The sequence below is a fragment of the Anarrhichthys ocellatus genome, unplaced genomic scaffold (genome assembly GCF_004355925.1).
Source record: "Anarrhichthys ocellatus isolate YVR2014 unplaced genomic scaffold, GSC_Weel_1.0 scaffold35, whole genome shotgun sequence".
Lineage (NCBI taxonomy): Eukaryota > Metazoa > Chordata > Actinopteri > Perciformes > Anarhichadidae > Anarrhichthys > Anarrhichthys ocellatus.
This window is the reverse complement of record NW_022280065.1, coordinates 1,548,394-1,575,147: the sequence shown is the minus strand read 5'-3', so window position 1 is coordinate 1,575,147 and position 26,754 is coordinate 1,548,394. Positions and strand designations below refer to the sequence as shown.

At 43.5% G+C, this 26,754-nt stretch overlaps 1 protein-coding gene across 1 annotated transcript in view; it reads left to right on the top strand.

Annotated features, from left to right (window-relative positions):
* LOC116393815 (dolichyl-diphosphooligosaccharide--protein glycosyltransferase subunit STT3B) overlaps nt 1-26,754 on the top strand; it is a 90,119-nt gene that overhangs the window by 49,531 nt on the left and 13,834 nt on the right. Inside the window, exons 3-11 of the mRNA XM_031866454.1 lie at nt 1,765-2,052; nt 9,879-9,944; nt 15,602-15,701; nt 17,202-17,300; nt 19,392-19,538; nt 22,949-22,997; nt 23,547-23,701; nt 24,787-24,998; nt 26,506-26,693. Coding sequence (XP_031722314.1) covers nt 1,765-2,052; nt 9,879-9,944; nt 15,602-15,701; nt 17,202-17,300; nt 19,392-19,538; nt 22,949-22,997; nt 23,547-23,701; nt 24,787-24,998; nt 26,506-26,693 — 1,304 coding nt within the window. The remainder of the gene's footprint in view (nt 1-1,764; nt 2,053-9,878; nt 9,945-15,601; nt 15,702-17,201; nt 17,301-19,391; nt 19,539-22,948; nt 22,998-23,546; nt 23,702-24,786; nt 24,999-26,505; nt 26,694-26,754) is intronic.

Below are 26,754 nucleotides of genomic sequence, written 5' to 3'. Positions count from 1 at the left end.
CCCCCCCCCCACTCCCACCCAGCCTCCACTCCCTGGAGAACGACTGTCAGACGCTCTTTCTCCTAAGCTGTAGATAAGGAAGGCAGGCTCCTCTAATGTGACAGTCCATAACAACAGCGGGCTGTCAAGCCAATAAACCACTCTTTGTTGCCATAAGGACAATGACTCGAGTGCTTCTTCTTTTGCTAACGGCTTTTGTCAGTTCTAGTTGATGATATTTTCATAATGAACAAGCGATGTAATGTATTCTGGAATACCAAGTTAGAGAAAAAGTGCTGCTAAATTATGCCCGATGACTTTTTAGCCATCAAGCCACAACTCAATGGAGGCGGTGTAATGTTTTTTTACTCCGTAGAGTTCGAAATGGATAATAAATACAAGAGTAGTTCTGTACATGGCAGGATACCGCTCCATTAGAGTGAGTCCAATCCTCTGAGTCAATAGGCAAGACAAGGTTGATTATCATTGAATGAGATCGGTTGAAGCTTAGGTCTCCTATGCACCAGCTAATTAGAGACCCGAGTAGAAATGCAGCCGATCAATCGGCCGTCTATCGAAACCGGTTGGTTTTCAGCCAATCAGCCATGACTGGTGACTGGCCGATCAGTCTCCCATTTATAATAATTAAAACACTGAAGTCATAATAAATCTGTCTGCTGATTGTGAAGTCTGTTCAGGAGGTAATGTTATAATTGACTCATATGTGCGTTAGCACAGGTAATTTCCCTGATTAAACGGTCAAAAGCTGTTCAAACTGCTGTGCTTTTATACGACGGTGTGCTTAGTCAGTTCATTAAGTCCAGTAAAAGGTGATCTCACAGTAATACGTTTAGTCATTATTCATAACGTGGTTGATTTGCAGTCTAATAATTCTAATAATGCATAATCAGTGATTTCTCTGTGAGCTCTTTGTAACACCAAAGAACATACATATACACATCAGAAGTATTAAAGTGCTGCACCAGAGTTTAGATTCACCCGTGTGGGCCAAAAACGTCTGATCAACGAGTCGGTCTGTATGACTCTGTGTTTACTCCTCTTGGTCCGTTTGTAAAAAGTCGGTGTGAACCGGACCAGAACTAAAATGCCACAATGTATCATGTGTTCCTCTTGATCTCAAACAAATGAACCAAACTACATCAAGTTGTTTATTAAGCAAAATATGATGCAAAATACTTCTGACATTTTTCTAGCCAAACGATTCATCTGTTAGCTGTTCAAATGAGTCTTAAGGCAGATGTAGTTGACTTGAGTTTTATCATATTCAGTGACTACCAGATGAGTCGTGGAGCACGACATATTTCTGTGTGTTGGTGTAGATAAAAGCCTGTGTCTCAGTCAGTTGATAATGATGCAGCTTGTTATCTCCCATGGTCCTCCTGTTTGTTATGCTATCTCCTTCTGAAACATTTTTGCCCTCTTGGCTCCTTTCATGCTTCCTCTCGTCTCCTGTGACTCACCTACCACTGCTTATGTCCAGGGATGCGTCAAAAGATTTTAATTGATTAATCCGCCAATTATTTTCTTGATTAGTTGATTGGTCCACAAGGAAAAATGCCTCCCAATAATTTCCCAGTGTGTCTTCAAATTTTATTTTTTCAACTAATAGTCCAAAACCCAAAGATATACATTTTACAATAAAGAAACTAGAACCATCAAATGTTTGTCTTTTTTGTTTGAAAAAGAAAAAACAAAAAACAAAACATCGCTCTACTGGTGTCACATCCCTCCCACCCTTTATTTTACTCTCCCTCTCTCCCTCAGGTATACCCAGGGTTAATGGTGACCGCCGGCCTCATCCACTACATGCTCAACCTGCTCCACATCACCGTCCACATCCGCGACGTGTGCGTCTTTCTGGCGCCGGTGTTCAGCGGCCTGACGGCCATCTCCACCTTCCTGCTGACGCGGGAGCTGTGGAACCAGGGTGCAGGTCTGCTGGCGGCCTGCTTCATCGCCATCGTCCCGGGCTACATCTCGCGCTCCGTCGCCGGATCCTTCGACAACGAGGGCATCGCCATCTTCGCCCTGCAGTTCACCTACTACCTCTGGGTATGTACACCGGTCACGGGATGGAAGGGGGCAATAAGGAAGAGTGTACATGGAAATGTTATAAAGGCAAATGTTGTATGTACGCCTCTGATGTTGTTTTTCATGGTCAGTTTGACTTCCTCCTTTGTTGGGAATCAGAATAAAACCTAAACCGGTGCTCCGTCAGCTTTTAAATCTATTTTGGCTGAAAAATATATATAATGTCTCCCCTAACAGTGAAGACTCAGTTTGTTCATTTTCCGAGGATGTGCTTTATGTAGTCAGAAATGAAGCCCGATTTTCAATCTTACTTGGCCTCAGATGGTGAATTATTTATCCAGAGGCTTGAAAGGCACACTGGGCATCTGTGCAGACCACATGGAACCCAGGAAACGGCACGCTGCGCTCTAAAACCATCACAATAAGATGACCTTTAAGAGACGGAATTGAAACTCTCGGGTTAAAGGTTGAATAGCCCCCCCCCCCCTCACACTTTACCTTCCTTTTTGGGAAATGCACAGAGTAGACACAGCGGGTTCACCTGTGTGCCAACAGGGAAGCTGACCTCGTTGAATCGGCACCATCACTGTTCTCAACAAGGTCAGGTTTGTTTTGTATGTGACAAAACATATTTTCCCTCCTGTTGTTTTTTTTTTTTTTCAAACTGAATTTGACCCGGTTATCCTTGTTCAGCGAGGTAGACCTTGACGGAATGAAAGAAATTGCACGCATGAGTAGAACGTGTTATTTTTCAACACAGCTTGGATGTTTGCAGGAACCACCGTGCAAACATTTTTTTTGAAATGGTCTGCACATTGGGGAGAAGTAAAGGGCTTTTCAAGCTGGAAGAGGTATGAAATACTTCTCACTGTGTCCTCTCTTTTCAGTTGCATCAGCAGCTGCCTTACAGCCCCTCAGCTATCTTCCTATGAATGCCTCGTGTGTGTGTGTGTGTGTGTGTGTGGGGGGGGGGATCTTTTTTCATTATTGGAGTTGACCTTGACAAGTATTGAGGAGTTTTTCATTTTGTATTGAGCTGTGCCTGTTCAGTGATGCATACTTTATTTATTTTCTTCAACTTTTAAACTCCAATAAGAATGACTTATGTGAAAAGGAATCTTGAGATGGAAAGCATTTGCAGATAACCAGTTTAAATGGGAGTATTCAGACTTTCTTTCTATTAAACCAAGTTTCTCCTCGCATCAAAGAGGTCGACATCGGCATCGCAATACCTAAACGGTGCCGTAACTGTTCCACCTGACACAAGATGCCACACTTCTAGTCGGTGCATGAAGTAACATTTAAGAGTGACTTTGAAGATTGAAAGTTTTTTTGGAGAGTTTGGATTGAATGTAGTGGTCGTTGGTTTGCAGCAGCATCGTAGTGAACGAGGAGTCTCGTAAACCTGAATGAAGGAATTCAGGTCTGTGGGTGCCACGCAAGTTGCCACTCTGCAGGCCAGCATTAGTGGCTTGAACGTCACGCGATTGATTGATTGAATGAATAAATATGGGCAGCACATGATGCCGTAAAGGTTAAAAGCTGCTGACGTTGGAGCCGATCGCTGGAGGAAAACTCTAAATGCGCGGTCATCACTGCCAATCATTTAAGCACGGTGGGCATATTTCTTGTTTATACAATATCCTGTCATCCCATGGAGTCTATAAAATGATTTTCAATTAACAAAATTGCCCCGTGTTCCTGTAGACTGCAAGCGAGAGAGTATAAAAGGAAGTGGTTACAGTGGAGCAATTATAGTCATCACTCTGAAAGAATGTCACACCTGCACCGCTAACATGCGCAGGAGCAGGTGTCAAATGAATACGGACGTTTGAAGGGAATCCAAATTTAATATTGTCAGATTTATCAATGCAAACGATTGAATAGACTGTAATGAAGTGATCTGCAATTAGCAAGCCGCCTTCACCTGCAAGGCCATCTTCCAAACATGCAGCAGTGAAAGAGCGTTATATCATCGGAGCTAATTCATCCTCAACCGAGCGCTGCAGGAACCAGTCTGGGGACGAGTTCACATTTTTGCACTTCTGGTTCCCTCATCTCGAAATCAATGTGTGTTTGGTAAGATGCCTGAGAAAGGTCTGTGGTTGAAGAGAGCTGAAGATATTTTAGCATTTAGTTCCACGATATGAAATGTCAGTTTTGAAAGTACAGTTTTGACTAGTCCGCCTTCACACCCTCTTTGTGCATATGTGACCATGGTGTAGTTTGTTAGCTTTTTTCTTCTGCCTTTGACATCATTTGTCTAGATTATCTTGCTGAACAAATCGTCCAAGTATCATGAACTTTTGTTTGCCACAGAGCTTATTCTGTGCAGTAATCCAGAATCCAATGGCCTTTTGTCAAGGGAACCGGTGCAATGCTAACACCCGCATCATCCCTGCAGCACTGTATGCTTGGCTGTTAACTTAAGCTGCTGTAGTTAACACTGTCAACGGCCATATTTATCTATGACTTTAAACAATACATTAGACAAATATGAAGAACAGGAATTACCAGAGAAATTCAGCCACTCAGACTGACGGTCACCTATTGCTTTCATTGGTTCATTCTTTTCTAAAGCTTCTTTGTGTCTCCTTCTTTGCATTGCTCCTGCTGCTCAGTTTACTTTAGCAAATTCCATTCTTTGTTTATTTATTTTTTTTTAGCTTAGAAGCTTTGGGTATTATCTAGAAAAGATTATTGCATAATAAGATGGCGCAATCCTATTGTAGACTCATGTAAATAAGCCACATGTCAGTTCTTGACCAGCTGTAGCCGGGTAGTTGTACGGAGACGCATCATTCAGTCGTCACATCAACTGCACCAGAGTTCCAGAGATAAGGCAGGCAAATGATGCACCAGTTTTTATTTAAACTACACTATTTTTTTCATTGTACCCGCAGCGTTCAAACATGGCCGCCTGCAGCTGTTAAAGAGTTCCGTCACAGCTCGAAACAGAGCAAGACCTGCAGGACTTCCACACTTATGCTTTTGGAGGCCGTGCAACGTTCCTCATCAGCATTCAGTGTTCATGTTCTGTTCTAGACAGATTTTAGTCAAGTTTTTACTCAATGCACCGGGCAAGTGAACAATAGTTGTGATCTTTATTAGGGGCCAATATTCAGTATAAATATGCAATCGGGAGATGCTACATTGTGAGCAACAAATCTGTTGAAATTAGCAAAAAGAGAGCTAGTTAATGTTAGCTGTTAGCAGCCGGTTGGCAGCACAGGCCGGCTAAATAAGCATTTGGAAGAACTTACTTAATCAGACGGCCAAATGTTTAATCGGAGCAAATGTTGAGATTTTTTTTTTTTTTGTCCAAATCCCTAGTACCTTGTCTAAAAAAGCTTCATGTCGAGCCATGACATGTTTTCCTGATGGTCAAAGAAGTTTAATTAGTAAACATGAAAATCGATTCACTTGATGTTGAAGACATCTGTTTATAGGGGGCTTCAGATGAAACATATAGGTGTATTAGATCCTGCAAAACTCTGCACAAGGCTTGACAATTAATACATTGAAAATGCGGATGTAAAAAGCCACATTTTCTATTGTATATCTTTCAAAAATATATTTTGGTTTTCCATTTTTAATTCAAATTGTTTTAATTTAAACTCTTAGCAGCAGACAACACGCTGGACTCGGTCTACGGAGCCTTGAAGCTCCGCCCCCTGCTGCTGCTCAGAGCGCTGTTCGCTTGTTCATTCAAACGTTATTGAAATCAAACTTAGACTCTTTTGGGTCACCATCAATAGACCATTCAGGCTTGATGTAAATGGGATAAACGGTTCTCAGGATATGTGAAGGTCACAGAGACGGGCAGAAATTCCTGGCTTTGTTGTTGGATAATCCAACGGTTATTTCAATTTCTATGGGGGGAAAAACCCGACAGATTAGTTGAATGTTAGACAGGCCGGTGGGGAGAAACCTGCTGCTCTTACTGTCCTCGTGCTTTCAGCAAGTGAACAGACGAGAGATCCAGTATGCGTGCCACAGGCAGTGCGTGAGTGGTAATGGCAGCTCGTAGGATATTTGTCCAAGTTAAAGTTTTACCTTCAAGGCATTAATTTCCTTTTATGCACAAGCGTGAAGACATGCCGCGCGGTGGAGGCTTTCATCCAGACAGAAGTGGTGATGCAGGTGTTTCGTCATGCCTCACTGCTGTTTGTCACAGAATAACACGCTTGGAAGTACAGCTCCCGCCGGGTTGGAAGCGAGCTTTAATCTGTCAAAGGACTCAGCCGTCCCAGTCTGTCGCTTTGTCAATCGGGCCGGGATGCGTGTTTACATGTGGTGTCATGGCGGCATTAGTCACTAAACTGGCGGACAACTCGCTCACTGTAGCTGGTCTGGCGATGACCTACAGTTTGGAGTCCAGGTGGCTGGCCGAGCGTACCTGTTGTGTTTACAGTCCCGATGCTACACACCTGACTCTGTCTGTTTTGCCGGCTCAGCAGAGTGAAACCAAAACAGCTGCTAATGTCAGCGTGAGGGTTTGCATCCTCAAACATACTGTGTGTGTTTCTGCAGCTAAATATACTCAGGAAATGTATATTATGTATACACAGACAAATGCAAACCACTCTAAATTTGAAGTCACTGGCATATTTAATAATATTGAATAATATGCACGGATAAAACCAGCAGATCACGATTTTTGCCAATTCCAATTTTCTCTCTAAGAACTATAATTGACAGCAAGACTCCGGACTAACTTTAACGAAGTAGATTGTTCCATCCATCAAGACCGTCTGCCTTGGTAATTTAAGGCAAGGACTAAATGTCAGACATTTTTGTTGGTAGGTGAGACAGTTGCGCAACAAGGATTGCAGACTGGGTTGCTCTCTCTGCATTGATGAGTTGCGTTATGAAATATAACTCTCTAAAAATGTGTAATTTTTATACATTTTTCTAAATGTTTGTCAGCTTCTTTATGTAGACGGGTAGATATGTTTCATATTTTCACAGCAGGCATTACAAAACCTTTTATAGCACATTTGGCACCTTTTTAAACGTTAAACAAGGGAGCGCTGATCCGTACCCATTCAATGTGTAGACTTTTTATCGAATACATAAGAGACTTTTTCCTCCTGTCTCCATCTGAAATCTTTTTTTTTTTTTTTTTTTTTTTTTTTTTACTCTGCAGGGAGTCTCCAAAATCTGCCATTTAATTTCCAGGACCCATCCAGCCATAACCATTTGTCTCACACCAGGAAATGTTCATTAGGGTGTGTTGGGGACATCCGTTTGTCTCTGCGATATTAAAATGGCCTCTTGTCATCTTGCGTGAATGGACGATACATCTCCAGGTGAGGCAGGTGTTCCTCGCAGCAGCCATCGCAGCCTCTTAAGGTGATGTGTCATCAGCGAAGCGGTGCCATCGGAAAAAAAAAAAATCCCTCTCCGCTCACCTACCGCCTTCTCGCGCTCTCCGTTCTATTTGGCGAGGGCCCTGAAAAACAATCATCGCGGCCATGCGCCACTGCTTCCCATTATCAGTGTCATTTACCCACATTTGTCTTTGCGTTTCCCTTTTTCCCTCCTCTCCGTCTTTCTTCCTTCTCGTCTGCCTTTAATTGTCTTTGTCTTCCTTTGTCACTGTCAATGTTTTGCTCCGGCAGTGTTCCTCGTCCTGCCGCTTCCTCCCACCTCGCTCTCTCTCTCATTATTGCTCGTTCCTTTCTTGCCCTCTCTTCCTCGTCTCGTTACCCCTCCCTCTGTCATTTCCTCCACGTTAGGGGAAAAACTCCGAGAGCCGCTCTCTCAAGTCTCAGCCCAATCTTCATTATCCGACTCCTTCATTTTATCCACTAATAACCCATTCAACTCCACACGCTTAATCTGTGTTTACCCCCTCCCAACACGCACACACGCACACAAACTCTCACACACCCTCCTATAATCTATAATTGAATCCTCTCACACCCAGGAGAGCTGCTCTTTTTAACACCGCTGCTCTTAGTAACATGAATACACACACACGCAGAGTAGCACTGCCTTCCCCCCTGTTGGTCTAACCCTGTGCACCATGCTTACATTGTTGTAGCAATAATTCCGCGCTTTCTCTTAGCTCACATTTAATTAGCTGGACTAGTATCACGTTGTGCGACTTCTGTGTCTCGACAAGCAGAGTGGAAGCTGGGAGGGCAGTGGGAAGAGGCGAGTTGCGGTGGCACCAGTTGAACATGCACATGCTCATTGTCTCAATATTGTCTGAGGAGAACACGGCAGCCTGCACAGTTGAACCCGGGGTGTAGACTACTCCCAAACCAACGCATACATAAAAATATAAAATCTATTTGTTTATCTTAACACGCATACAAATTTGACCTAAATGCACCACCCACATGTGAAGGATCGTCATGCCTGTTTTCACGATTAAGCAAAGACTCGACGTGGAACGGTTTATGGGAAAAGTGCTCGGTTGCCAGTTTACACCCAGTTACAGCTAATGCAGTCTAATAAAACAGCCCTGCAATACATCCTACCTTTATGATTTATGCAGGATTGTTGTAAAACTGTATTAAACAGTAAATATAGCTCTACATACAGACACAGATACACTGTAAAAATGCTCCAATGCGCTGGAAACTAACTTTGCTCCAGACTGGATCAAAGTTAGGAAGGAACATGATAATCATCAGGGCACCGCAGACCTACTTACTGTGCCCCACCTCAACACATAGAGGAGAGCGCCGCTGGAGCACAGTTTGTTTTTGTATTTCTGCACGCACGGACGATATGAAGCAGCGTCTGTGTGTCTTAACTGCAGAATTGGTCCGGAGGTCTGTTCTGGTTCTTGGGCGTGCCGGTACCACCACAGTCCAACGATCATTGATTCACCCCCATCAGCGAATCTCAGCCATTTTTGGGTGTGATCGAGCTTCTCGACAACCTCCTCCTCCCCCACTTGCCTGCTTTATCGGCCTGTGGCGGGGAAGGAGAGCTTGTTGTTTACAAGATGTTTTCGCCTGTCTGGTCTGAACCACTCTCCTCCTCTCATCAGCTCTCTCACCACAGCTGGCTATTCCACATCTGCTATGATCGTTTAACTGTGATCATTGAACTGCTTTTTAAAGATACACAAAATATGTGGGTTTAGCGCCTTTTAACCATTTTCATTTCACATTACACTCCGTTAGCTTCTGACTAACCCTTTTTAGACGATAGAGTTCTTTAAGGATTATTGAAAGCATCAGTGTTAAAAGAACTCGCCGAAATGGAAAAAAAAAATCACCAACGATTTGGACAATTATTATAGTTTATTTACTACAACGCATACGATTAATATGCTCTCCTCACAGCCAACAGCAACAGTAGATGAACCTCGCTGATCATTGTAAAAGACACTACAGCTCAACTCATCAAAACTCTTGTTTGTCTTTCCACTGTTCCAACGATCACCACCTCTGGCTTCTTTCACAAGATTGGAATCAGTATTTCTTTTAAGTTACATTTTAATTATGTATTATAAGCTGCTCAGAACTAGTGGTAGGAAGCTCATGATTCCTCTGAAAACATCTCCTTCAAACTATTAAAGTTTACAGATTACATTTGAACGGATCATGATAACATTATAATTTATCTTTGCATAATAGTCATTTTTACTCATTGTGTTTAGTTGCCCCGGGCAAGTGTTTATGTAGAGCCGTGGTCCAGATCATTTCTTTCTCCTGTAGTCTAAAGAGAACATCATGTCATTGTCTCAGAGAAAGTGCATCCTATGGTGCTTTTGTTGTCCCCGATACACAAACTGTGGGTCTACATGTCCTCCTTGATGCTGACGTGTACGGTTTAAGGATGTATTCATAACAATTCACTGTGACTCTCTGTCTCCCTTGTAGGTGAAGTCAGTGAAGACGGGCTCTGTGTTCTGGGCCATCGGCTGTTGTCTCTCCTATTTCTACATGGTGAGAATACACACACGCACACACACATCTGGCTAAGGTACGAACTAACCACAGCCAGATTTGACTGGATTGAGTTGTAAGTCAAGATCACATCATGACTTGTTCCCATATTTATATTTGTATTTAGGCCTGTAATTTAACTTATTTAATACAAATATTTTAACTTGTATTCTCTGCTTTTTACACATTTTTTTTCTTATTTGATGTAAATATTTGACATGTTTTTTCGCTTATGTGTCTGTTTTACTGCTGTGCAACCCACATAAAGAGATATTGATTAAGCTCACTGAGTTTCGGTTCGGTATAATAGTTTTTCTGGTTCCGGTCCTTATCAACCTTTCTTTTCCCATTATTTGAGTAAGTGAAGACACAAAAACCTCAGCATTCATCATTAGCAACGAGGCATTTTCATTCTTGTGAAATGCGTTGACATTTCAGTCACACTTTTCCCGACTATAAAATGTATTGCAACTGTCTTTTGTAAAGCAGCTTTGGCTCTGCCATTTTTTACACACTTTGCCTTTAGGAGTAGAAAAAAGCATTTTTCTCTACAAATCCCACTTTATATGTATTTAGAGCTCCTTTCAAATTCAGATCTGGTTCTTGATAATTAACAATGCTCCTGGGATGCTAGTGTTCGGGGGCCATTGTCCTGTGTCCAGCGTTGACATGGCAAGGCATGGAAAAGGAGGAGGAGCCGTTTAGCCAGTGTCGTCTGCATTATTTATGAATTCAGGCTCAAGGCCATTGGTGGATTGATGAGAGAGATGAGATAAAAAAAGACGATCCGGGCTCACTGCCTCAGCGACTGATTGTTTGTGTTTGTGTGTGTGTGTGTGTGTTAGGGAGTGAGAGCGCCTATAATAAAAATCTCCAGCTTCTTGCTCATTCCAGGCTAAGTCTCTGTGGCCGGCAGTGAGACAGATATCAAATGAAACAGATTACCGAAATCCAGCTTCATCGATCACACAGGGCCACAGCGTCCGAGGGGGCGTGGAGAGGATTGGGAGGGGGGATAAAGGAGTGATGGAGAGATGAATAGAATAGGAGGCAAAACAGAGAATGGAGACGGGCGGAGACAAAAGGACAAGGAGGCGTGTGGAGAGATAAGCAGGGAACAGGACAGAGTGGACAGCGAGACGGAGACAAACACAGGAGGATAAGACCGTACAGAGAATATGTTGCGATGTGTAACTTCCGCGCCGTCCTCGTCAGAAGCATCGAGTCTCCATGCTTCGTTCTCCTCATTACCACTTTCTCCCCCTCTCCTCGGTGATGTGACGTTCCTCTCTACTGTATTTGCAGCCCACCCACTTTTACAGGTGAGTCCTCTAGCAGTGAGCAGCAAACTAGGCTTGTACCACCGACCTCCCAACCGCCCGCACTGCCTCCTTTTGGTCCTGCGCACAAAGTATTGCATTCACTCCTTTATCCCCATAAGCTGTCACTTTAATCAGGATACAGCCATCACAACGTTTCTCCCATCGGGCTTAATTGAATGTGACACTCGTAAAGCAGATGTGGAGACAAGACAGGGACAGATTCCATGCCTGGATATTGGCATAATCAGACGGGAGAGGACAGAGAAGGACGAGATTAAGAAGAGGATCAGAGCAGCAGGACGCTACTGATGGACAAGAGCCACAGCAACTATTTTGGTAGCTGCGCAACATCCTCCTTTCATCCCTCCAGGGGTGAGGGTGGAGCGGGAGGGAAAACAGAGGACAGAGCAAAAGCAGATCAACTGCACTGCTCATTCCCAAGGCTTTGGCTTACTTCTCTCTCTCTCTAAATCCTCCACAGTCCCCTCTAGCAAAACAACCTTTAACACCAGGCCACACCAAAATCTCCTTTGCTTAATCAAGTATTGATTAAATGCCCTGAACACAAAGCGCCTCAGGTGACTGTTAAATAGATGTCACTTTGCTTAACTTCTTAGCCATGCTAGCGGCGTGGCTCTAGGGATAAGCGATGGTTGGTCCGCCACTTTGATCTAGACTATTGGATGTACAGGCGTTCATGGTCCCCAGAGTACGAAGCCTACTATTGATGCCACCATCCAATCAAGTGTTCACCAGTGAAATATCACAACATCTACTTGATTGATATGCACAACGTTTTTCCAGAAGATGTACCCTGATGAGTTTGAAATTTGTGGTTTGAGTGAAATGTCTCAACAGCTTTTGAAATTGATTTCCATAAAAGTCGATGCAGACGTTCATGTTCCCCTCAGAAGGAATTGGAAATCTTTGACGATCCCTTGATCCTCCATTTAACGCCATCATCAGGTCAAAGTTTCAATTTCAGGACCAAATACTGAAAGACGTAAGTCAGCTGTACTTTGTGAAAAATGGGTCCAATGTCTGTAGAGTGAAAGAATCATTCATGATCTACGTTCACTTCTCCCATTGAAGTTAATGGACCCAGGACCTGCCTCTAGTCTCCTAAAAGGACGGGGCAGTGGCGAAACCCACGTGGCACAGATCCAGGAACCTGACTCTCAGTGGGGTGTCTCTGTTCTGAACGGTCTCTGGTTGAATCTAATGTAGATTCACAGCATTCTGCATTGCAACCGCAACCTTTCGGTTGACCCGTGATCATTATTGTCTCATCTTAAATTCTTAATGAACTAAAGTCACTGCTGGTGTTGGAGAGGGTTCAGTTAGTGAAGCAGAACAACATTCATTTTCATAAATAGATCCAACAAGAGCACATGGCTCAGGCTGCAAACACCTGTGCACACATAGAAATGTACACACTCACACACACACACGGTAAAACCCTTCTCCCTGTTGCATGCTGTGTTTGCTATATCCTCTTCTAAGCGGCCCCGCGGTCATCAGATAAGCCCGGTATGAAATTCAGAGAGCGATAACGGCTCCAAACATTTTCTGATTCCTGCCCTCACCTGTTAGCCTCTGGCTCGGGCAAAGGGCTGGCTGTTTAGATCTATAATTTCAAATAGAGCCTGTTCGTGCACACAGACACACACAGACGATGTGCACACATAGCTTTGGTTCTCGGCCATTCATCACTGCGTGGTCCTCCTAATGTGGCCAGATGGTCAGTATCTCCCATCTTTTTCCTCGGGTCGATTGTGCGCTCTGCGGGCTATGATCCAAACAATCGAGAGGGAAATCCGCGAGCAAGTTGCGTCGTAGAGTTTACTGAATAACAGGCGCTTCATGTCACAGTGAAGTTACCGCATTTACCGATCTCTGACTCGTGAATAGCATGCAAACACGCTGAGCTAAGAAGGTGATGGTGGTAAAGATTACTCCCACTAAACATCAACATGTTGGCGCCGTCATTGAGAGCATGTTGCCATGTTGACGTTGGCATTTGGCACCTCTGTGCCAAAGTAGAGCCTCAGAGCATGGTTGAAGATTCTTAGTCTTGTTTAGAAATGTATTCAACTTGGTGCTTGAGAACACTACATGGCAAACAAACAAAGGATGACCTCTGCCAGCTGCCTTACTAAACCCTGCTTTAACACCATTTGGAAAGTGAACTACAAATGATGTAAATGGTAAATACACCGGTTGTTGGAGTGACCATGGGAATTTTTCCATCCACTATCTTCTGTCCCTCTGACATAGTATAACCTCCCACGCGTTTGCCCAGTTGAGTACCCAACGGGGAAAAAACAAGCCTTAAAAATAATGTTGACTTTAACTCTCTGAGTCAACAATGCAGCTCAGTGACGCCAGAGAGTTTAACTGGGATGGATCGATGTTTTAAGAGGCTCTTTTTTATTAAATTTACACGGAAAGTCACTGGTGCGGTTGGCACGGTTTTTGTGAAGTAACACCTGCCATGAATGCACAAACATGCCCATCGGTTCACAGAGCTTCAGTTACAGCAGGTGACCTCGTCTTTGTGCCGGCTGTAGATTGCGGAGAAAGAAAGACATTTCTTTTTAATGCCCTATTTGTTTTTCTCTCTCTGTTATCATACATACTTCGTATAAATTGGCATGTTTATAGTTGTTAAATGAAGGTCATTTCTGTAACTCGTTCAAGTTAAAGTTCACATGCTACTAATTGGCCGTCACCATCTGAGAAAACGGATGCAAACTACCGCCAGATTATAATTGCATCTAAGCATTCAGCACGGAATTTATTCAGGAGTTTTCTTTTAACTCTCTGCCTTAATGTAGCATATTCATGTTTTTTTTTATCAATTAGACATGTGCTCAGTTTTCCCGTTTGCAGAAGTGTAATGAATGCACTTTTCACCATAACGAGCGGGTGTAACGGGGCTCTTTTCCTCTGTCTGGCTTTCTTTCCCTCAACACTCTTTCTCTATGCTCTCCTCTCTTGATTGTCTAGTGCTCTCACGGTTTCCATTTGCCCTTTGCTGTAGTCAAGTAAAGGCAATTGAACACTTGTCGATGATATTTTTGTGGAGTCGTTTTTATAGCCCCCACATCCGGTGCTGCGGTATTTAGCGGACTTCAAAAACGGTCGAGGTACAATTTTAGTACAGCTTTAAAAGTTATTGCCGCATCGAACATGTACGTGTGATTGCCTAGTTTTTATAGATTCTATATACGTCAGGTTTTTATAGCTCTGTACTTATGTCTAATAGTAAAGAGGCAGTGAGATAGTTTTACATCCCTTCTTGAATGATTCCGTTTAAGGTGGTTATGTGTATAGATTGATGCACTTTCATTTAATTGTATTGGAAAATTTTGTTCATGCAATTGTCACATATTCAGAACTTTATTTTATGTGTATATGTATACTGTATTTTGGAGCCGTAATAAGTCAAAAGCTATAGTAACTTTCAATCTCGCATGGATACACTATTGTGGCAGACTTGTTTTTTATTTTATTGCTTTTTCATTACAGAAAGATCACATACACAAAATAAATCATGAAAAGATCAGGATTGCCCCGTCTCCACAAAACCTATTTATTCCTGTGACATATTCAGTGGTTCACACTCTTATCTAGTCGTTGATATGAAAACATCGTCCGTTTCTCTCGACATCACTCCTCTTGAGCTCTTATCCTGCGAGTCAACAGTTACATTCTTACAACAGTTTTCTCTCCGAGTACGTGGTGATGTTTGTGGGCTGTCTGTCTCAAAATGATGCAACCATTCATCTTCTCTAATAGTCACACCCCACAGCTCTATATAGAACGTTGTGTTTTTTTTGTCTTCTCTCCATTGGGTGCTGATATAGAGAAATGCAGATATTAAGTTATAGTTGTAATTATTTCATCTTAATTTGCTTGATTTCTTTGTCATAAATGTCCCTTATTTGCACGTTTCTGAAGTGGTCCTGGTTGTTTGATGTATAGTTTTTGTTTCATCCATTTCGTGACAAGCATTTTTCCGATAATCCAACTGTTTTAAAATGTTTTTTTTAGTAGCTGTCGGCAAAAATGTGGGAAACCCGTTGTTCCTCAACAGGACTTTCAGGTTTCGATTAATCTCCCGTGAATGAGGCAAACCTGACATCCTTCCCGCAAAGCTGATTTGTAGCGTTTTAACGGGAAACTCTCGACTCAGCGGGGTTACCTCGTTTGAAACAAAATGAAGAATAATTGATCACGTGGGCCGGATCAATGAAGAAGACCGCTTCAGAGAGAGGACGATGTCCCAGCAGGCTGACTGACGTGTCTTATGTGTGTGTGTGTGTGTTCCAGGTGTCGGCATGGGGAGGCTATGTGTTTATCATCAACCTGATTCCTCTGCATGTGTTTGTGCTGATGCTGATGCAACGCTACAGCAGAAGAGTCTACATCGGTGAGCTACACACACACACACACACCACACAAAAGCTTTTAGTGTGCGACTTCATGTTAAAAACGTCCCCACATACAGTTGCTGAAATGGAAAGTGACTGCGGTTTCAGATCCTCTTCCATTAGAACAGAAATATACGCAACAAACAAGACAAAAAACGCTCCTCCTTCCTCTGCATCTCAACATTGCCGCCGAAGCATTTGACCCTGAAACAAGCTTAAATGCCGAGTCACGCCTGCACTCACCTCTCGCAACCGTAAGCGTTCCATCATCGGCAGTGCAGACACCCATACGCTCACACACACCACTTAACAGTAAATGCAGCCACCTGCTACCTGATCTTTTTCTATTTATTTTATTTTTTTGTGTTGTTTTTGTGTAAATACCAGAGACAGGCTTGTTATTCCTCCAAACATCCCCGGTTTCACAGACCACGCCGCGGCTCCCGCACATTTATCTGTTGGCTCGCAGAACTCGAGCTCAATCCTTCAAATTCTCCGTCGTCGGCTTAGCCGCCAACAGCCACCGCTGTTGTGGTCAGGAAAAATGAAAGCCTTGCCAAGTATCTTCTACACATGATTATATGTTGCACTCGCTGTAACCGCAAAAGCATAATCTGTGAGAGCTTTGAAAATGATTCATGGCCTCTTTACAGTGAGAGGGGCCTTGACCTACCTCTGCTCCATCTCTCAACGGTTCTTCGCCAACGAAATTCTACTTGACAATGCCGGGCCTGTTAGATGAAGTGGAAAATACCCTCCTGCCTTCATTGTTCGTCAAGGATGTCGGCAGAGCATCATCCAGCAACCCCGTGCACCTTTTGGTAGCAAGTGAGAAATGGAGAAACATATTCAGTTGACATAAAATACATTAGGTCTACAGGCGTGTCCTATTTTCCTCACCTCTCCTTCTCTTTACATTTCGCGGCTCCTCTTTCCAGCTGTCTCTGATTCACTACGAAGGAACATACGAAAAGGAGAGAGGCGAAGAAAAAAGAAGAAAATCCCGATTTAATACAATGCCTCATAGTCTATGTTCCCTCACAATGCATCTCTCTCCGCCTTGAGTCAAGAGCAGATGTGTGAGAAAGAGATAGCTGAGGGCAGTCACAACTACTTCAGAAATGAGGCACACTCTTCAGGAAGAGTATGAAATCTTAATTAAGCTGCTGCGTCTGCCAATCGATTTCGCCACCCCCCCCAGCGACAAAGGTGGGAGTTGCGCTGTTCTCTGCGTCACTGTCGTCTCACTCCAGGCCTCCCTGCAGCACCGCGCCGAGCCAGCTCCCTATTCCTCAGCAAATGACATTAGATTAGGTATTTTGTATTTACTCCCTCTGAAGTGTGACAGTGAAAATCAATAGACTTTAAATACCTCTGTTGAGGCTGATTTCCCTTAGCAGGGCCCAACCTGGAGTAGTGGAGCAGAATAGTTTCTGTGGTGCAATAGTTTATTTTCAGATTGTTTGATTTCTTGTGTGACCCACCTTCTCTCTTTACAGCTTACAGCACTTTCTACATCGTGGGTCTCGTGCTGTCGATGCAGATCCCCTTTGTCGGCTTCCAGCCAATCAGGACCAGCGAGCACATGGCCGCTGCCGGTAAGTCCCACCGCCTGTACCTCCAAGGTAGCTGATGCTGCGTTCTACTTGGAAGAACAGGTTCCCTTCTAGAAAAGTTTGAACATGAATGAGTCAGCATTTCTTGGCTCCCTTAATTTTCCAAGTTATGACTTGCGAGTACGTGACGGGACAGTCCTCAACTTTACTGTTTTGGTTCGCTCTCTTCGGACTCATTTCCTCGTGTGTGCTACCGGCCTCTGACAAAGTAGGCATCAAGTTTATGAATGCGATCATGTATTTAGCAGCTACATAAAAAAAAAAACGAGTAGCCGAATCTTTACCTTCGGAGTTTGGGGGTGAATATTGCACTGATATTCATCAGGTGGCTAGAAACAAGACTGCTAAATAGTGTTGCTTTCTGTCAGTTCAACGCTAAATAGCCAACTGTTTGCCATATCAACTTAATTAGGTGATAATGTATGTTAATATATGTCAGTGTTGTGTTTACAACTTGTTACTCAGCCAACAATTGGCCAAGAAAATCTATTAATGCAGGTTTAATTCTACATTTGTCTCTAAAACACAGACTTGTTACAAAGCACCTTAAATTACATTGAGATTGATCGTATTTTAACACTGAATTCTGATTAAAAGTAACTGGGGCAGACTCTGGTTCTCTACAAAGACACATTAATACTATGCAGAGATTGCATTTCAGAGGCTTGATGTTTAGTTCCTCTGACCTGCCCTGAACCCTGCCACACAAGGGAAATGTATTGTTCATGTATTAAAGGTGTGACTTTACATAAGCCGCTCACTTGTTATCCAAAGCACCTTACGGTACCGTGGATGCACACACTTTAAGGTTGTTTGGCTGCGGCGGGAATTGAATCATCCCCTCCACCGACGCCGTTAGTCACGCTCCGTGTGCAGACGAACACAGGACCCTCTCAGAATATATTCACAAAATAGAATTAAGTAAGCGACTTCACAAGCCGCCCATATGGGTTTAACACTGTAAGTACTTTTCGTTTTGGCTCGTGGGTAGTTTATTAAAGCTTGTTCGGTTTTTCGCCACTCAAGAGTGGGCCCATCTGCTGCCTGACGGCACGGATGGGTGCGTATGTACGCGCATGGTTCCTGCGTCCGTGTACATCCAGATTGGGAGAGGACTGTCGCTGGCAGCTTTAGGAAGCCGAGCAGCACCTTTTTGAAAATTTTCTTAACACTGCAGCAGGCTTACGTTGAAGTGTCCCTGTTTTCCTGAGAGTCTACAACACAAACAGAATTATGAGAGGCTTTGAGAAAATGCACCACAAAAATAAATAAAAAATCTCTCTCTCCGTTTTTAACTCCCTGCTCTCTCCGAGTGTCGCTGGGGTAGCAGCTGCTCAGAACATCTGGTGGTGGCATTCAGGGAGCACAGCGGGAGACGAGGAAGAGAGCGACGGAGCCGCGGACCTGTCGGTACCGCTGAGACGTCGGCCCCTGAGGCAGGCAGGCAGGCAGACAGACAGACAGGGTGGCACAGACTGACAAGCACGTTAGCGCCACGGCGGCTCTCCGGGAGACAGACAGGGGCTTAACCTCGGAAATGGGTGAGACCTGCTGTGGGCGGTGGTGGCGCTACTGGAGGGGTAAGGCGATTTCACACAAGATTTGTCAAAGGATGGGAGGTGACGAAAGCGAGAGCAACCAGACCTCTTTTTAAATATTTGATATCGTACTCGCCAGACAAACTGAGAAGACGCACCGGAGAAAAGGGCGCTGAGAAAGTGACAGAGCAAAGGAACGGAGGAAAGAAGAAAAGAAGATATCTAAAGGGGGGGGGGGGGACAAGGCTCTGGAAAGAAAGGCGTTTTTACGCAAACCTGTCTCATGCATTTGAAATATGTTGTCCCACAGTATTTGTCTTTGACACCTGCATGAACAGCCGAAGGGGCTACCGCGAACGGCTATGTTGAGAATTCTGCCGAACCGACAGCGGCACTTCTTAACCACGGAGAAAAAAAAGGCCGTCTTGGTGCCCTGCAGGAGACGAGATGAATCAGGGCCTCCTCAAATATTCAGTGTGAGTTTCCCATGTATGTTTGCTCATTCTTTGCTTTCTGCCTGTGGCTTCTTTCCCAGGTGTGTTTGCACTTCTCCAAGCCTACGCCTTCCTGCAGTACCTGAAGGACCGGCTGACCAGACAGGAGTTCCAGACACTCTTCCTCCTCGGAGTCTCTCTTGCAGCCGGCGTGGTCTTCCTCACCGTCATCTATCTCACTTACACAGGTCTTTATGTTCGCTCACACGCTTTCTCAGTTCACATCCATGGAGGCCGTCATTTATTGTATTCTTTGGTCCTCGTAAGTCGAGCTGAAACAATTGATTACTTGGTTGACAGAATATTACTCCATGCATAATAATCAATTAAGTCGCTTATCAAGCAAAAAAGCCCCAAAGATTTGCTTCCAGCTTTGCAATGTAGAGTATTTGCTGCTTTTTTATATGTAATGTCATTTAATATTGAATGTCTTCAGGATTTATACTGTTAGTCTGACAAAACAAGCAACGTGAAGACATATCCTCGGGTTCTACGAAATTGTGCCTAAATGAATTGAAAAGTCAATAGATGAATTTCTAAAAATAATATGATCATTTGTCGGAGTCGTCCTTATAAGCACGTATCATCAGTACCAATATCATGGCTTAGCAAGTGGGGAGACTTCTCATCAAACATGTTACTGAACAGCTAATGTATTGTTTAGTACCGTACTATCCTTTTCATTGATTGGCTTTTACAGATCTCATTATAGTTTATAGAAATCAGATGCAAATGGAACAGAAATGGAAAATGTATGAGGAACTATTTCTCACCGTCACTGAGAGATTCAGTGACAGAAACACTTTGAGTGGACCCACATTGATTGTAAGGAGTTGCCGTGAGCGGTTGCATTGCAGCCTGTTTAGCGGCTGTTGTCTGCAGCGTTCACCTTCAATATTGAACCATTTTGAAAAGTTGTTGTTCCCATTAGTCACTTAGACACAAAAGCATCGGTACATAGGGTTGAAAAATAACAAAATGTAACTTTAAGCCAAACTAATGCCAACAAAAAATACATCTAGCGTGTCCTGGGTTTATTTCCTGTTTCAGTCTTCAATGTCGAGATATAATATCGTTATTTTCATATTTCAACGGTAATGTTTCCTGCCCGTCTAAAAGAAATTACCCTGAATTTGGCTGTGATTTGGTGGACGAATAGCCTTTTGTGGAAGGATCAGTTGACGACATTTTTTAAATGATAATCCAGATCTGGGATTTCAGCCATTTTAAATTTAGTTTTCTTTATTCAGCCAAAAGTTACAGTGTGTTCATACACTGTTCCCCGATGGTCTGACCTCCCGGCCCTCCCCGGTGGGCTGCCAATCAGCGTTTGGTTTGTCAGAAAATGAAACCTCGGAAGGCAAATGATGAGCAAATATAAACTGATACGGATGCAAGTGGGAGAGCGTCTGTTGGAGGAGTGTGCTCTACCGAGGGCCTTTCCGTGGAATCATTTCTGTTGTTTTTGGTCAGCCTGCTTGAACCCTGATGCGCACAGCCGGCTGCTTTAACTTTGTCCTCGTTAATGTTTTCCTCCATTATTTTCAGCTCTGCCTGCTTTCCGACCTTTCAAATGTTGCCTCCTTGCCGTGTATTGATTTTTATTTGTCTCCAGCTGAAGTGTTGAGATTTAAGATGACGCAGCCTATAGCTCTTATTTTGACACCGGCTCTGCTCCTCTGATCTAGCGGTTCATTATCTCAGACTGGTCTCAAGGAAGAAGCCGGTATAGCTTTTTAAGAGGAGCGCTCGCTCCTCCCCTCCGGCTGTATAGGCACACCTTTTCAGTAGCGTGTAATGAGCCTCAATAAAGCATGACTGCTTTTTTTTTTACCCGACATAATATATTGGCTTTCTCACCTTGATTAAGGCAGCAGATTATTTACTTGCCTTAACCAACAATCTGTCACTCCAGATTATGTAAACACGACAGCCAGGCCGTCTGCCCGATGGCACATCGCATCTGCAGTAACATTGGCGTCCTTAGATTGGTCGTCCGCCCGCGTTAGAACCCATTTGGAGGCAGACGTCCCGTGAGGACCCCTGACTTCAACTGGACGTCTGGTAAACGTTTGCGATGCGTCGGCCAACTGAAGGCAGCAGAGGGAGTAGATAACTGTTTGGTGATGTGCCAGTTTCCCAGTGAAACTGCACATGTCCTTCTCGGTTCTGTCGGACTTTTTCATCTCATAACAATCTCTGCAGCAGAGTAGCCGGGTGTGTTTTTTTTCTCCTCTTGAACACGGAGCCAAGTATTGATCGGTTAAATCAGTGTCATCCTATAAATCAACTCTCAAGAATATCTCCTTCATCCCACTTTCACTCCTTCTTCTTATATTGTTCTTGCCTGCTTCAGTTCAGCGCTTTGTGGCATCTTATTTACAAGCGCTCTTATTTTATTTATTTATTTTTATATTTTTATGATGGTTTTTGATTAGTTCATCATTAATATTCAACAAATTAGCCACAATCTCTCTCGAGGAGCATCAAAGGACTCGATATAGCTACATGTTGGTGCAAATATGTCACAAGAGTTGAGATGTGGGGCCGCGGCTTTTGTTTGCGTTGTCTGTGCACATGCAGTAGGAGTGTGTGAGTGGCTGTGAGAGCCCCCAGGCAACAGTGGAGAGCTGAAATGTATTCCACATCAAAGCCGAACCAAAATAAGACATTTGTATGCGTGCCTAAAATGCCCTATGCGGTCTAATTTGCAGCTTAAATGGTTTCAGTTAAATTTATAAACAAGTCAATTCAAGTAATTACGCAGCATCAATAGAATACATTTTCAGCATCGACACGTTTTCTTTGGTTTTTCTTAGAGGGAAATTGATGTTAAAATGATCACAAATCTGTAGAACATGATGCAAATATTTTAAATAAGATTAACAAATGTGCACAACCCTTTGTGTGTAATTTTGGGCATTAAGAAATGTCTGCTCCAATCTTCACACATACAGTATTCCATGTAGGTCATAAACCCCTGAATAGAGAAACGACTTATTGCAATCCGTTGACAGATGTAGATGACATTATGCTTTTTATCCAGGAAAGAGGCGGCTCCCCTGGTCTCTTGCATTTGTTTAAAGGCCAGTCTGCTCCAAGACGCTGGCAAAGTTGACTTATCGCCGCAACGGGCTGAAGGGGCCAATGCGGCGTCGATGTGTATTTGGTTTTCACAGCAAAAGAACACGTCCACCACCCAGCAATAGCATATTAATAAACCTTACATGTCCATTTATAGGCTACTGTATAGAAAATATAGTTGATAAGTGTGTTTTTTTTATTCGAGGGCTGATGAGCTATTCTGTCTTTTTAGAATTTCGAGAATATTCTTCAAATCAGAATTACACACGATTTCACCAAAATCCCAGACGTCCCAGTTTTCCCCCAGCAAAGGAAAAACAAATGGAAATATTTTATATTTGTTTTTATATATTTTTCCCGTGACCTGTAACAACCTTAATCTCGCCTTTACATAAACATCGTTCAACAAACTTCCTGCACGCCTAGCAGCACTCGTGTTCCAAGGCTCGAGTGGTGAAACACGAAGACACCGAATGTTGTATATTTCTGTATTGATCGTCTTTTCTTTCCCCAGGATACATCGCTCCGTGGAGTGGTCGTTTCTACTCTCTCTGGGACACCGGGTAAGCTCTGCTGACCTTCACACTCTCGCTGTCGATGGAACACTTGTTCAGTCGAGCCCCCCACCCCCCCTGCACCATCCCAGAGGGGGCAAACAGTACAGCCCGGCCTCTGTGTTTAACTATTGTCTTACTTTCAAACAGCACCAGGCACCCTGTGTTCTCCGAATGCTCTGCAATGTGTTTGATATTTCAGCACACCCAATCAATCCCCCCCCCACTCCCCACCCTGTTTGCTGACTGAAGCAGTATGGGATAGTTTTTTCTTTCCTCTGGAGGCTCATACTAATTTCTTAATGTGCTGTGTGTTTTCTCTTACCCAGCTGTACTCACTAAACACTCTGGTGAGAGATATTTAAAGTAGAAACTGCTGTGTAAAAGTCCCGCGATGAATAAAGAGTGAACACGCAGATCAGAAAAACATTTGTTTTTTTCCCCCTTCATAATTCTGGAGTTAATCAGGAGGATCTAATGTGTAATTTGTCTGAACACTCCCAACATGACTAACATCCCGCCCGTGTCTCCCCTTCTCATTCCTCTCGCCGTCTCCAGCTACGCCAAGATCCACATCCCCATCATCGCGTCGGTGTCGGAGCACCAGCCGACGACGTGGGTCTCCTTCTTCTTCGACCTCCATATCCTGGTCTGCACGTTCCCAGCAGGCCTCTGGTTCTGCATCAAGAACATCAATGACGAACGAGTGTTTGGTAGGAGCGTTTTGTTTGATTAATGCTCTCAAAGCTTTAAATTGAGTTACATTACTCACCTCTCTCCTTTAATGACGTCGTCAGTGTTACTTAACATGTAAACACAGGACCCTCCGAGGTTATGTAGCAATCCTATAGGTTTATGCCAGCAAATTAGATTATTTATATTTTCATTCATGTTCAATTTCTTTCACAGAAGTCATGTTTATGGCCATGCAAGCAGTGTGACTAACATCATTTAAAGCTCTGTGATTGGATTTACCACAATGCACAGTGGGAATTGGAGTTGGCTTCCAACCTTATGCTTGCATGTACTGAACACAGGCTGAATTTCTTTATCAAATATTCTAATATTTTCTCACACGGTTGTTTTTTTTGTGCTGATGATCGAACCTAGAGAGTTTGATATTCATATCAGACTTGAAAGTGCCAGTCTGTCCGTCACTCTGTCATTTCTTATCAGTTTTACTGATGTAGTCCTTTAATCTGTAATTGTCGACGTCATTTATCTGCTTTATTAAGTGAGAGCTATAATACACATGCACTATTTCTAAACAGTTTGTAATAAGTCAAATTAAGAGAGTGTAGAGATCCGGACTCGTATCCCTGGATGTGAGTGAACGCCTACTGGTTTAGGAAACATCCTCATTATAGTATCGTCCTTGTTTCCGATATTGTCACGCTCACTCAGCTTCCCCTCTGCCTGAAAGAAAAACACTCAAACAGAACTTTTGTTTGTACGGAGTAAGATCAAGGGCAGAGGACCTTTTGAGCGCGAGAAGAGTTTTTCAGCAACCTGTTTCTCCCTCAGACTTAATCAGCCAATTACAGCTATTGATTAGCCATGCACCTGTTGAGCCGGGTCGGCGCTTTTCAAGGACGGAGGAAAACAGCCAGCGCTCTCTCTCTCCATTTAGGGTTTGAGCTCGACACAGACTGATGATGCTGCGTTACAACTCAATTTCTCGTCCTCGCAAACACCGGCCCTTTCCCTCCGTCCTTTACATTCACACCATCTTTCTCCTCGTCTGACCTTTGTCTACTTTGTTCTCCCCCCCCCCCTCCCCCTCCTGTTTTCATTCCAGTGGCCCTGTACGCCATCAGCGCCGTCTACTTCGCCGGCGTGATGGTGCGTCTGATGCTGACACTGACGCCGGTGGTGTGCATGCTGTCTGCGGTGGCTTTCTCCAGCGTCTTTGAGCATTACATGGGAGACGACACGAAGAGGGAGAAACCACCCGCTGAAGACAGCAGCGACGAGGACGACAAGAGGAACTCTGGGAATCTTTATGACAAGGTCAAGACGGGACGGAATGATCGTAGAAATTTGCATCAAATAAGAAAACATCACTGACTGTACAGACCGTTGCAGTTTGGATTCATCACTTCCATCTCTGTCAGCTTCCCTCACTCCCCACCAGTTTAGCCTGCCAGTTTGAGTAAACTGTGATTCAGCTGCAGCTGTTTGATGCTGTTCTCATAATTTGAGCCGTCTCACTTGGTGGAGTGTTAATCCGACTGCTGTCTTTGTCTATTCCAGTCCACCTCTTAATCACGTTTCATGTGTTGCCCACAAATAGCCGTCTCTGAGAAGTGTTGCCGAGATATAAAAATGTAGCTTGTGCAACAATTTTGTGAAAGTAACAGATGCTTTAAAAAAAAAAGACAAATTTAAGCCAATTTTTAAACACCAAGATGTCAATGTTGGACGTCTGTTTATGGTGACGGGGCTTGTTACACATCGTTGCTGTCCTGTGCTGGTGGGGAAAAAGCTGTGATGGACATTTTGGATAAACTTGTAAGCTTTGCTGTTACTGCAAGCTGTATACAAATTTCACACAATGTGATACAAATTGTGATAAATATTTCTGCTGATAGTTTAAAAAACACATTGGAAAAAGTAGTTATGTGCCAATAATAGAGGAATAGAAGTCTGCAGGCTGATATAAACAATGCAAGTTTTAAAAAAAAATAATGGTTCTGAGGTCAGAAATAGATACATCATTGAGATTACAGAGTTTTGAAACTAATATTGAATGTATTTGATTATTATCAAAGTAAAACATTATATACAACATTTACAGTGAAAATTCGGGTACAAAGTAAAAAACAAACAAACTAGAAAACACAAAAATGGGAGAAAAAGGTACATTTTGGCCCGGCACACAACCTTCTCGCATATCTTTTATCAAGCTATTAATCCAATGTCATCAACCTCTCATGTTCGTGGAAGGTTTAGAGTTCACCAAATGTGCCCCCTATAGTAGTTATGAATTGTCTGTTAACCTTTATTTGAAGTTTTTATTTCTATTAATATGCCCTTTACAAGACAGAACAAATAACTATCACACCACAGCAAGACCGTTGTGACACACACACACTAATTAAAACAATCACAAATATTATCAAAGATATCAGCAAGTACGTCTGTATCATTCCAACAGTAAGGGGCAGAGCTCTACCCACATCTATCTTCGCTCACTTTTAGCCTCAGTTTAGGTGTCGCAGGATGTAACTGGAGGTGCTGGAGTAGGAAAAAATTTCACATTGTGCAGATTTCTTCCCCTCCAGACTTTTTATAGCCTTAACAATTCTCTGCTGTGAGTGTGAAATGATTAACTCATCCCGAGGTTCATCTCACAATCCTCAGTGATGCATCAAACAGTACAGAAAACATCAGGATGATGTAAGATACTTTGCCCAATTAGTTCATTCAACGATTTAATCCACTCAATAATTCATCTCCCCGAAAACTCTGCAGACTGTTTCCTGTCCGTCACCACAGTGTTTGTCTCCCCCCGCAGGCCGGTAAGGTGCGCAAACACGTGTCGGAGCAGGAGAAGGCCGAGGAGGGTTTGGGCCCCAACATCAAGTCCATCGTCACCATGCTCATGCTGATGCTGCTGATGATGTTCGCTGTCCACTGCACCTGGGTCACCAGCAACGCCTACTCCAGTCCCAGTGTGGTGCTGGCCTCATACAACAACGACGGGTACGCATCACGCGCACACACACACACACACACACACACACACACACACACACACACACAC